The 12,356-nt window shown below is 39.8% G+C and overlaps 2 protein-coding genes across 4 annotated transcripts; one reads left to right on the top strand and one right to left on the bottom strand.

Moving 5' to 3' along the window:
• Positions 1-129: 129 nt before the first annotated feature.
• Positions 130-6,681, top strand: LOC139815005 (uncharacterized). 2 transcript variants are annotated; one of them, XM_071781586.1, is made up of 7 exons: positions 130-261; positions 1,904-2,049; positions 2,249-2,337; positions 2,703-3,365; positions 4,898-5,164; positions 5,256-5,420; positions 5,539-6,681. In XM_071781586.1, the coding sequence occupies exons 4-7, from the start codon at positions 2,985-2,987 to the stop codon at positions 5,950-5,952; spliced, it is 1,227 nt and encodes a 408-aa protein (XP_071637687.1). In that variant the 5' UTR covers positions 130-261; positions 1,904-2,049; positions 2,249-2,337; positions 2,703-2,984; the 3' UTR covers positions 5,953-6,681. The 2 variants fall into 2 exon arrangements, with proteins under 2 accessions (XP_071637687.1, XP_071637686.1); XM_071781585.1 differs by having other exon boundaries at positions 1,904-2,053.
• LOC139814997 (uncharacterized) lies at positions 6,496-11,876 on the bottom strand. Of its 2 annotated transcripts, none has more exons than XM_071781567.1 (9): positions 11,429-11,876; positions 10,063-11,264; positions 9,657-9,759; positions 8,383-8,564; positions 7,962-8,302; positions 7,482-7,806; positions 6,959-7,043; positions 6,724-6,853; positions 6,496-6,641 (listed from the first exon to the last, which is right to left on the bottom strand). In XM_071781567.1, the coding sequence occupies exons 1-9, from the start codon at positions 11,650-11,652 to the stop codon at positions 6,615-6,617; spliced, it is 2,619 nt and encodes an 872-aa protein (XP_071637668.1). In that variant the 5' UTR covers positions 11,653-11,876; the 3' UTR covers positions 6,496-6,614. The 2 variants fall into 2 exon arrangements, with proteins under 2 accessions (XP_071637668.1, XP_071637669.1); XM_071781568.1 differs by having other exon boundaries at positions 7,962-8,299; positions 11,429-11,875.
• Positions 11,877-12,356: the final 480 nt, after the last annotated feature.

Below are 12,356 nucleotides of genomic sequence, written 5' to 3'. Positions count from 1 at the left end.
CTATTACATCACTCGACGTACGTAGCGATAATAAGTACGCTGTGGTCTGTGTGATCCGACTCACAGGCATATGACGATGACTAATCGTGGCTAGTCGAAGGCAAATAAAAAAAAAATATCACGTGGACAATTTGACCGTCGGAACAATGTTCCGCGAAATAATCTCGCAGTGTGCCGCGATCGACACGCCGTGTCGAGTGTATCGGAATTTCGAGGAGCGCAGTGCCGCAGGGTGAAGAGAGATAACGAGGGAAAGCGGAGGTAACAAAGAGGCGGAGGCGCGTCAAAGTGAATCGAACGAAAGCGAGTAGAGAAAAATTCAAGTAGAAAAAAAGGAGAAGCATTAGAGACCGTAACGGCGTACGCCCGACCGTACGATTGTTCCTCGATGACTGTAACGATCGAATCCGACCGGATCTGTTCAGCGCCGTTTATCTGCGCCCGGGCGGATTGCAAGAAGCAGGAGGAAAACGAGCGCTCCGGGCGAAGTCTCGTTCGTTTATTACATCGAGGATACTGGAGTAAGGCCGAATCGGCGCGGCGGCGGCGGCGGCGGTGGCGGCGACTTGGAGAACGGTCGTATCGCCTTGAAATATCCCGGCCCGCTATGATACAATCTCTCGCGATTATTATGTGCCTCTCGATCGTTGGGCAATCGGGATCGATGGAAAAAACAGATCCCCCCCCCCTCCTCCTGCTCCTTCCCCGAGGGAGATCCGCTCGCGATCCGAGAGGGTACGTCGCGTTCGCGTCCACCGCGTCGTGTCAACGCCCCCGCGGACCGAACGGACGCGGACTCTCGCCGCGATCGCGGCGGAAAATCGGGGGATCATCCTGCGTAATCAACGGGGGGACGTGACATGGGGGAGCGTGGGGAGGGGGACGTCATATCGCGCGTCACGTCGTCGCGTACGTGCGAAACGAGCTTCGAGCGCGCAAGGCTTAACGCGAGTAACGCAACGGGCACTGAGAAACGAGTAAATTATAGGGATCGCGATACCTATCGTTCTTTCTTTTTTCAATGACGTTATTTATGCGAACAATGAGCGTGTGGCGAGCGCCGTGAGATAATGCTGAAAAGCTAATAACCGACGTGCGAGAGATTGAAAATGTATACACGTATATATGAGGATGACATCATGTTGTCTTGTCCGTCTGTTATACTATTACGTAGCTTTTAATCTGCAGTGAAATATTATAGGCACGCACTTAGAGACGTTGAGGAGAGAAGGAGAGATGAAAAATACAGGGTTTAATTGTAAAGAACGATTCGAGCGGAGAAATACTATACCCGCCGCGACAGGTGACCTCGCGTACCTGCTGTGGAAAAAAAAAATAGAACAAGGCAATGCGCCGCCTTGTTAACAACAATATGTTCTCGTAGCTTCAAGAGCCGCGACGTGGGCGTTCTCCACGGCGTTAACATCCCTTCCGATTCCGACTTCTCGGAAGCTTTTCGGACGCTTCCGCGAGAAAACGCGTCCGATGATAGTTTTCTTTCTTTTTTTTTTATTCCATCGGATTCCTCTAATAGCGGATTACGTCACACTTTCGAAAACGAAAGTGCAACGTGTATGAAAGTCACGATTACGCAAGCGGCTAGTACAAGTTGGTAGGTTCGTAAAATTGTATAGGGTCACACACTGTGTATACGAGAGTGCCGCCGCACCGAGACGTAAAGATCTTGGTCAACTTTTTCGGGATAAGATACCGCGATTGTGTTTCCCCAGCCGATTTTTTTCCCGGCGTTTGTACCCCACCACGACAAAATGCGCGCACGTCCGATCAACGTCGTTTTTCGTGCTTTTGATAAGAAGCCGCGGGATAAGAAGCCGGGTCTATAACTTTCTGTTTATTTAAATCAAGGATCCTCTCCTTGAGAATTTCTCTTCTTATTTTACAGGTATACTCGACTCGGTCTCGCGTTTTTATTCGGTCAAGTAAAGTGAGCGGATCAAATTGTTCGCCAGATCGTTTAGGATGAGTGATTTGTGTCCGTTAACGAGGATTCCACGAGCACGTTTCACTCAGTATATAAATGAATTATAAGTAGGTAAGAGTAAGTTTTTATACATTTTGTTGCCTGTGAATGCACATTTTTTGTTTGGAAACGGATAGAGATATTTTAAATAATATTTCCTGTAACAGCTACTTGAGAAATTTTATATATAAATATATATGTACATAAAATAAATATACATATACTCTCAAATAAATATACATATATACATTTGTTTTTTTAAAAAAGGTATATATAACAGACCGAAGTAGACTATCGTAGGAAACACCGTTTCTCGACTGGAAACGGGTAAAGGCACTTTAATTGGAGAAATGGTGGTCAGTATCTCGCCACGCCTCACACTCCTCTCTTTTCCTTCCTTTCTCTGTTGCGCGTTTGGTATAAAAATAACTAACAGATGTAAGCGACACAACCATACTCCTGAACGCCTTTCGTTCTAGGTAACGTTAAAGGTGAACAACCGCTTTAACAGAGTTTAACAGCACACGTCAAGAATATTTAACTTACAATTTTATCAAAACAAATTTAACTATTTACTTGAGATAAATAAAGAGAGAGAGAGAGAGAGAGAGAGAGAGAGAAAAAACGGTGAAAGATGGCATGGCATGTATATCAGCGTACAGAGCTCCTTTCAGAATTATATTAAGAGTTTAATCTTGTATATATTTCGTAATGTTTATAGTTTGCCTAGTAACGATTGACGAACTGCAGAATGCGATAACGAAAATAATATAAGCGGATGCTTTTCAACGATCGTCTCCAGTAATCGCTCTCTTATCACCGAGGTGTGGCAGGCAGCGTAGAATTGCCCGTTCGATTCCGTGTCTCGGCGATCTTTCAAACAAAGCTTAGAGTGTTATACTGACTCTGTCGCAAGGAACAATTGTAAGCAACATCCGCTCGATCTTCGCGAGATAAAAGCGTCAACGAACGGGCAGGAAAAGAGGGGAAAAAAAAGGGAAAAATGGCAGACGAGAAAACTGTGTCGGACGAGCGATTGCTCGGTTATTTACACGCATACGCGAAAACCATCGAGCTGACGGCTCCGAAATTTCGCATAATCGAGGGCACCAGCAAGGGCGATAATTACGTTGGCCTCATTTATCGCGTCACGATCGAGAGCATCGAGAACGGCGAAGTCAAGAAAATCGAGCTTATACTGAAAACTACGCAGATTAACGCCGACGCTCTGCTGGAGGACAACAATGTCGCACAGTTGTTCAAGCGCGAGATATTCTTCTATCGAGAGGTGTTGCCCATTTTCAAAGAGACTATGAAGGGACGCGGCGAATTTGTCGACCGCTTCCCTATTTTATACGACGCTAATGACGAGTCCGGAAAACAGGTAATTTTGCGGTTCACCACCGCTGTACGTGATCCCCGCCGATGAAGCAATAATAATGCACATATACGAAAGAGCCGAGAATCGTGTAATCGCACATGTAAATTCCATACGTCGCCTTTTACATAATCTCTTTTCTTGCGCGGATATAGCGCGGCCACGTAATGGAGCGGTAAGAAAGATAACCGCTCGACAATCACTTTTTTTCTTCAAGGAAATATTAAATAATAGAGGAACGATTATCGTTACGTACATACGCGTATGTGTAAAATTTCAAGCGAGCTATTATTACTCGTAACATTATCTTTCATTTCGATCAGCTGAAGCTAATTATTTCGATGATGCTTGACTCTTTTGTACGTCCTCAAGACAATGCGCTTCGTGATGCGTTGCTAAATTGGCTCGGCGAGATTTATACGTGTAATAAAACGCGGGGCATCATGTCGCGAAGTGAAATGTCGATTTATAATGACACACGGACGCACGGGCACGCATATGCGCGCGGCCCGGGCATATAATAAACTGGTTTAAAGATTATCAAGTGAGACATAAGGTCCGGTTAACCTTTGCGTTACGCAATATTTTCGTTAATAGCCAATCTGCATTTAAGCATTTAATACGAAGGAAGCTCTTAATATAATTTGGCGCGCGGTTCCACATTTGCGCAATTATCAATTTTAGAATTTAATTAAATGCGAAATTCACGGAAGCGAATTCGCGGGTATAGCTTTCCTTTAAATCGCAACCCTCCAATTATTCGTTCGAAAGCCACCGTATTTGAAGTTTATATAAGAAAACGGTCGGCGATCGCAAATCGACGATAAATAAATACTATATATACATCTTCCGCAATTTTTGGAGTCTTTTCACCGATCGTATTTAGCCGTAAAAGTAGATGTAATCAATGTTAGGCACGCGGTAGAGGTACGGAGCAAAGTGTCTGATATAATTAGATGGCTCGCGAAAGTACACGTGCACTTCTTGATTCTTGTTCGGCACGTAACATCACGTACGTAATATCTCTTGACATTTTGATGGAAGAACTTCTGCGCGCGTGACGTAAAAAAAATGAGTTAAAGTAATTTACCTTCTAATAGAAGGTGTCCTTATCTTATCTCGTCTTGCACGAGATGTAGCTTCAACATCTCATCTAATAACAGTGATTTATACTTGACTGATAATAAGACCTTAACAGAGAAAATTGAGAAGAAACTATTTTGTAATTCACTCTAATTGCAATTTACAGCTGTTTCTTGCGAGTAATTTATTTATATTACACGCGCGTATGTACATAAAGATGCTTATTCATCGATACAAGTACAAATATCCGTTGGTGAGATGAGACGTGACTCTACAACATTATTGCGATTATCATCCTCAGTTATCTCATAACATAACATATGATAAACTTTCACATGTTTCTGATGTAGCGCGATTATTGAGATTAGATTCGTATCTTACTTCTAAAGAATATTACACACTCCGTATAGCGACAAGAAGCGAACATTTCAATAACGACATATAATTTACCGTAGTTCCTGATGCTGGAAAATCTAACGCCCCAAGGTTTTATGATGGCCAAGTCAAAAATTATGGATTATCCGCATCTCAGCTTGGCGTTACGATGCTTAGGTGAATTGCACGCGTACAGCTTTATTACGCGTTCCGCGAATCCGATGGGCTTCGAGAAATTAAAGCGGATGCAAGAACCCTTGTTTTCTCAAGAATTCGCTGAAAAAAAAGCCGATAAAGATAACATTGGTAATATTGTTACACAACGGCTCACCAATGTCATATTAAAGGTACTTCCATATTTCGTTGGTCCTTAAAAATCGTCGATATACATACATTTGTACTTAATTAAATCGTGTTTTCTTTATACCATGTATATAGGTTTTAGCAAACGAAGACAAACATTATTTCGAAAGGTACCAACGATTCGTAGATAATATAACGCAGAACATGATTGATGCAACTGATGGAAAAGCCGCTGAGCCATACGCCGTTGTAAACCACGGTGACTCGTGGACCAACAACATACTCTTCAAATACGATCAAGTATATACGATTAAATACTTTCTCAATAAGATATACATCGTTATCCTAAGATTTGCATTGAGTTAATGTACATAAGCATACTTTCACATATCTCATGTGGCATATCGTTTCGTTTCAGGAGAAAAATCCGTGCGACTTGCGTTTCATAGACCTTCAGATATGTCGTTACGCGTCTCCCGTTTTAGATCTAATTTATGTACTCTTCTGCTGCTGCACGCAAGAAACAAGGAGTAAATATTTCGATCAGGTAATACACGAATATTACGAAACACTATCCAAGTGTATCGAAAGAGCCGGTTACGACCCTAAAATCCTCTTTCCTTACGAGGTATTGTCCCAACATTTTACCAAATTTGGGAAATACGCGGCGGGAATGGCTACTTACACTGTACATATAATGACTAGTAATGGTTTGGACATAAAAAGTACATATGACGATGATACGCTCCAAGATAGAGTGCAAAATGACAGTCTTTATAGAAGTATGTTAATAGGCACTTTTAAGGATCTCGTCGACAGAAATTATATATAAATCAATACTTTTACGATAATATTGACATCACGGGTACTAAAAACAAAGGATCTTCAATATGACAAATCTTGAGATTAAAAGTAAAATGCTTTAGTACATTAAACTTACAATTAAAAACCAGTGTAACTGTACTACTATAAGTCTGCTTAATCGAGTTAAAGGAATTTCATTAACAATGATTTATTTACATAGACGTAACTTGTAAAAGTTATTTGTCTTTTTTTTATGCTAAAATATCATTTGAAATATCAGACATAGATATCGCTGTTGACTTTTAATAAACAAAAATTAATTAAATTCTCATAAGATTTATGAAAAAGTAATGTTAAATAATTTTTTCTTTACAAAAATTTCATTATTATTTCGGTCACTAAGAATTTGCCGAAAGGTAATAATTGCGCGATATATATAATTTTTTTATACTGTACAGTAAAATTGTTGCTTATATAAATTTGTAACATCTATATATCTTTTCATCATTTCAATCCACTCGAACTTTGATAAACCAGTTTTTATAAACAATTTCACTCAGGGAAAGGCGGAAATTGTATAAGAGATATATTTTAAAATGAAATATACAATCTCAAATATACAAAATAAAGACAATCTACTACATTGTTCGGTAATAAAAGGAATACTAGTTTAGTGATAATATTTTAGCTCTAGTAATAAGGTCTTCTTGGATTATTCTGAAAAAGAAAACGTAGTAATTAAAAGCCATTAGATATTTTCTTGTTTCCGTTATTTTATTGTAACAATCGTGATACTTACCAATGGATTAGGCCTGAATCTATAAGCAAGCATCATCCGTTTTCTATATGCATCAAATTCATCATCGTCCCTAGATACACCATCTGGTCTTTCAGAACCGAGACCTGCGCTATCGAGTCTATTCGTCGCTCTAGAAACGTATTTAACGATCAAGAGCTTGAAAATATTAGACAAACGTATTCGACACGAGAGATGACGATAACTAGTAATACTAATAATGTAAAAATAGTATTACTTGTTAATTGGTTCAATTCGACCACTACCCTCGCTACCCAACCCTTGTCCTTCGCTCCAGCCAAGCTTTTGTAACATCTGAAACCCTGTAAGTAGAAAAATGTTATTGGATTTCCCAACTGAAATAATTGTTAAGAAGGAATAAAGAATAACTTTAGTTATATTAGTATTTAACTTGAAATGTTTGCTAACTTAATTAATAGTAATGAAGAATATAATCGTCAAATTTAACTACTTTATATTTGTTACATAAATATAATATTGATAGAGAAAGAGAGGAAAAAATAGTTATTTGTGTAACAAGTGATGTAAGATGAAAATTCCCGGGTGCGGAGTTTACGCACGAGCCGAAGGCCGAAGGCTCGTGCGTAAACTCCGCTCCCGGGAATTTTCATCTTTACACACGACTTACACTCCCTATTTTATGTTGCAAATGCCTGGAAAGTGGTCTATCACGCACGCGTAGCGTGCATAATGGGGCACTTTCCATGCACGTGTTGCATAAAAATATTTTTGGAACATACCTATATTATCTTCCTTTAACTTATATTCCTTATAGTCGCTCAAATCAGGTTCTTTTCCCTGCTTTACAGCATTATATTGTTCCAAAAATTTTTTTAACTCATCCGGCGGCAAAAAATCGCCAATGTGATGTTTGCCTTCCGCTTGCGCGGTTAATTCCTCGGCCCACATCTGTGTCGCCTCCATTTCAGCTGACCTCAGTTTGTGTTCCCAAGTTCCTCCTTCCGTCTCTTCATCGCTGTCGTACTCGTATTTATGTTTCCCTTGTGCTTCCAAACGTTTCACTTCTTCTCTTTTCCTTAAGAGATTTTGGTACAAGAGATTTATCTAAAAAAATATATATATACATTTTTTTTATGTGTACAAAATAATAATTGATCTTTAAAACTCACTTTCTTACATTTTCATGTATAATTGGATGGAGAGAGTGAATTTTAATACATTCTATATGTATTTTTTTTACAATTGATGCAATAATCTACCTTATAATGATCCTCTGCCTTTTTCCATTGTTCTTCACTTAAATCAAGTGTACCAAATGTCTGTCTTGCATAATGGATAAGTGCAGGATCATTCCGTGAAATCTTGGTAAGCATTGGATTCTTTGATTTAATTTGTTGTCTCTTCGACGGAGAAGGTATTATAACTGCCGGCTGCCCAATTTGTCCGGGTATAGCTATGCCAGGTTGCGGAAGTACAGCACCTGATCTATTACCAGAAGGTACGTTTGTCTCCGTAACGAGAACCTTATTGTCTGGATCACCCCAGCGACTACGTTTTCTTCTTTTCCGTTCTTCCCTATTATCATCCTTTGACTGATCTGCTAACAGTGGTACATATAAACCATATATTAGTAAAGTTCGTCTTAAATATTACCGAACTGTATACGTAGTTATGGTTCACCATGTGGAGTTGAATGAGATTTCTGAGATTTATCTGCCTCGTCATTGTCACTAAGAGCTTCTTCAGGACAATAAAGTTCTGCACCACTGTTCTTCTTATCCTTATCTGGCTTCTCCGCACGTAATTTAGAAACCAATCCCCTGTACTGCAGATACGCTGCACTTTGCTTTTGGTGCAGAAACCTTGATTAAAATGATACTTAAAACGCTGTCTAGTAATATGTATTCCTATAGATACAATACTTTCATAGAAGTGTAACATTAATATAGACGTGAAGTAAAAAGTAGCAGAATAAAATAATCTGAGATTTTGTTTGGATTAAGGAAATTGGAGGCACTGTGATATTACATATAGTATATGCCTGGCATTTCAAAATATGCGCGCTACATATAAACACCAAAAACAAGAAAAAATATATAATTATGCTCCAAAAGATGTGATTATAACTTGAGAGATATGTAATAAAATTTTGAAATGACAAATATCTCCTCTTGTTTTTGACTAATATTAAAAACCATCGCATAAAATTTAAATCTTAGAATGTAAAGCATTACTGGTGTAGTATAGATATTTACTTTGTTAAATAAATACGCTTGGAACAAGATAAAACTCGGTTGTTGAGAATAACGTGTTTAAATACGTGCTTAAAAATAAAAGAATATAGCAAATGTACGCAAAAACTCAATTAGAAGATAATTGCATATTTTGTCTCAAACTTTTTCATATATCATATCTTTTGTAACATTTTTATAATTTCAAAATTTTAGTTTTTTTTTTATGTGGAAAATATTATATTAGTAAAAACATTAAAGTCAAGAAAAACAAATGTGTCCTATGTAATTGTAAGTCATGGGTTGTCAAATACATATGGTACGATTATTGTGATTACAAGAAAAAAAAATATGTTTCATGTGAGAATGCATTCATCAGTAGTAACAGTTTTATCGAATCTAAAAGCTTGCTTTATGAAAATATAAGAAACATGTAGACAAAATTCTATAATCAGCAAATAATTTTGCGATGCAGTTGATATTTAGGAAATGCAAACATATATTTGCAAAAATTCACATTAAGCGGCCATTCAACAAAATTGTACATTCAATCTTTCATGTTACTAAGATGTCAAGAACTATGTGATAAAGATTTGTACAATGTCCTATAATACAAAATAAAATATTATCGTCCTAGATATTATAAAAGTATTAATTATATATTACAAACGAGGAATAGGGGAATGGAAATAAAAAACGAGGACCAGTGAGGACAGTAGTTACCATAATTTAGGATCTTGGGCATTCTTCTCTCGCACTTCTTGTTCTATCTCATCCCCACAGTCAGCCACGATTCGTGCCAGCTGCTCAGCCTCTACTAAACACACTTAGAATCTTTTGTCAGATACTTTGTATAATAATGTCCCAAATATCTATACGTGTGTCTATGTGTGTGTATACATGTACATTTTAATAATTATAAATATAAACAAATATCGTGTGTGTATATATAGATATAAATTCTATTTTTTAATTTTTAATACTATATCTTACAACAAATTATTTTCCTAATGTCCCATAATTGCGTTAAAATTGTGCAAGAGATAGAACAAAGTGTCTAGTGCTTATAAATAACATTACATAGCTATGCGACACAAGAGAAACGTATTTCTCGACTATGATATCGTACCTTGTTGTTCGGAACTTTGTAGATTAGCCGGCGGTCTTACAGGTGGTGGTATTTGTACGTTAGGAGGACCCACTGAGATAGGTACCTGATTGGAAAGAGCATAGCCACTGGACATAAGACCGCGCGTTGGTGCTGCATTAGGAATGACATTGGGAGGTGGGATATTTGGCGGTGGAATATTCAAGTTTGGAGGTGGAACCGAATTGATCGTCGATGGGACGGTGTGCACTGGCGGAGGTGCTGTCATTATCATGGACGTTATCACGTTTGGGGGTGGAACATTGGCTACGTTTGATACCGTTACTACGATGGCCTGCGAGCCTGTAATAGGCATCATAGTCGGAGGCATTTGCGACATCGGTGGCAAAATGTTGGGCGGTGGAATATTAGGCGGAGGAATATTCGGAGGCTGTAAACTGGCGTTGCACGCCGGCGGTGGTACGTTGCATTGCTGCGGATTTTGTATGATGTGCTGTTGCGCGTTCGACGGCGAGGATAAGTTGGGCATGGGCATAGCTTGAGACATCTGCATATTTGGAGGTGGAACATTTGTATTAGGTGGAATGCTCTGAATGGGAGGAGGTGGTGGAGGACGTATGATATGTGGGGGCGCGATCTGCATTCTCACATTATTAGAATGCTCGTTCATGTTAGCGTACGTGTTGCTAAAATTTTTCGACACCGGTATCCTCTGCATGTGCGCAGATGGGATGTTTGGCGTCATGTTCCTTATATTTGGGGGTGGTATATTTGTCATTTGCATCTGCACCGGTTGCGACATGAGGGACGGGATGGAAGAGACATGGTTGTTATTTTGAATTGGGACGTGCTGATTAAATTGCTGAGCGCGCTGTCCGTTCTGTGACTGATTGTAGCTGTGCCGCGTCTCTGGACTAGGTGGCGATCTTCGCCTGGTAGGCGATGGACTCGACGACGAGCTGTGTTTTCTATCTGAACTTCTTCCCCATCGTGTGTCATTTCTTCTGCGATCGCGTCTGCTGTCCCAATCTCTATTCTTTTCGCTACTGCGCTTTCTTTCTCTGTCTCTCTCTCTAACAGCTTCGTAGCTTCTCTCATCTTTTCTCTTATCTTCTTTATCCTGTTCTTGTTTGCTGGTCGTTTTGTTGGCTATCTTTCTAAACTGATCGAGGAAACTGCCGTCATTGGCAAACGCATTCATGGTAGGCTTGTCATCATCTTCCCTATGGATAAACAATGAATTTTACTTCCTCCAAATTTTACACCTCCAATTAATCGATATAAATATTTCAAACGCCTAAATTATAATGTAAATTTCGTCCGGAAGATCGAACTGACGCGACGTGACGCGACGTGACGTGACAGAGAAGAGATTTACTCCGCTTACTTTGGAGCACTTTTACTAGTTGTTGTGGTCGAGGCTGACGATGACGAGCTTGACTTTTTCATGGATTCCACGGCTTCCTTCGCTTTTTGCTCCTGCATTTTCGCCTGGATTTCCATCTTCTTTTGTTGAATGATCTGCTCTTGCTTCGACATCTGCGCGAAACGTTCATTTCGGGAAGTTTTCGACACAAACGGATCGGAGCCCTTCACACCGCGATACGCCATTTTTGTCAGAGGTTTAGCCTCTCGATCGCGCGAACAGCTCGAGAGATTTTACGGGCGGACGATTAAAAGGGAATCTACGTATCTTGAATTATTTTTTGTTTTCCAGAATCGTGCGTCAACTAATACAAAAGATTTACGCTCGGCTACGCGCGACGGAGTTTCATATTTCATCGAGCAATGTCGACGATTGTCGGCCATATATATTTTTACTTGCATAATGTCTGCCTGTCCGAAATCAAATCGAAACGGCACCGCCATGGCCGTGCCTCATTTTCCGACGCGCCGCCTGAGAAAGTGCAACTCAACTACGTCGTATCGCTCGGTAAAGCCCCGGACACACAAATCGACGGAAGACGTAAGACGTAAATCGTAAGGAAATCCACTAATCAGAGTCGACTATTCCCCTCTTCTTCCCTTTTAAAGAGGGGAATAGTCGACTCTGATTGGTGGATTTCCTTACGATTTACGTCTTACGTCTTCCGTCGATTTGTGTGTGAAGGCCTTAGGGCCAATTTCACCAACCACAGTTAGCTTAACCGATGGTTAAAGTTAGCAGAATTGACCAATAGAAATGAATCCACCCTGCTTTCTATTGGTCAATCCTGCTAACTTTAACCGTCGGTTAAGCTAACTGTGGTTGGTGAAATGGCCCTTAACCGCACATGGTTTGCGTCCGTGCTAATGGTTCGTGTCCGAGCTAGCCA

This window comes from Temnothorax longispinosus, chromosome 6 (assembly GCF_030848805.1).
Source record: "Temnothorax longispinosus isolate EJ_2023e chromosome 6, Tlon_JGU_v1, whole genome shotgun sequence".
In the NCBI taxonomy this organism is placed as follows: Eukaryota; Metazoa; Arthropoda; class Insecta; order Hymenoptera; family Formicidae; genus Temnothorax; species Temnothorax longispinosus.
This window is presented reverse-complemented; position numbering and strand designations above follow the sequence as displayed.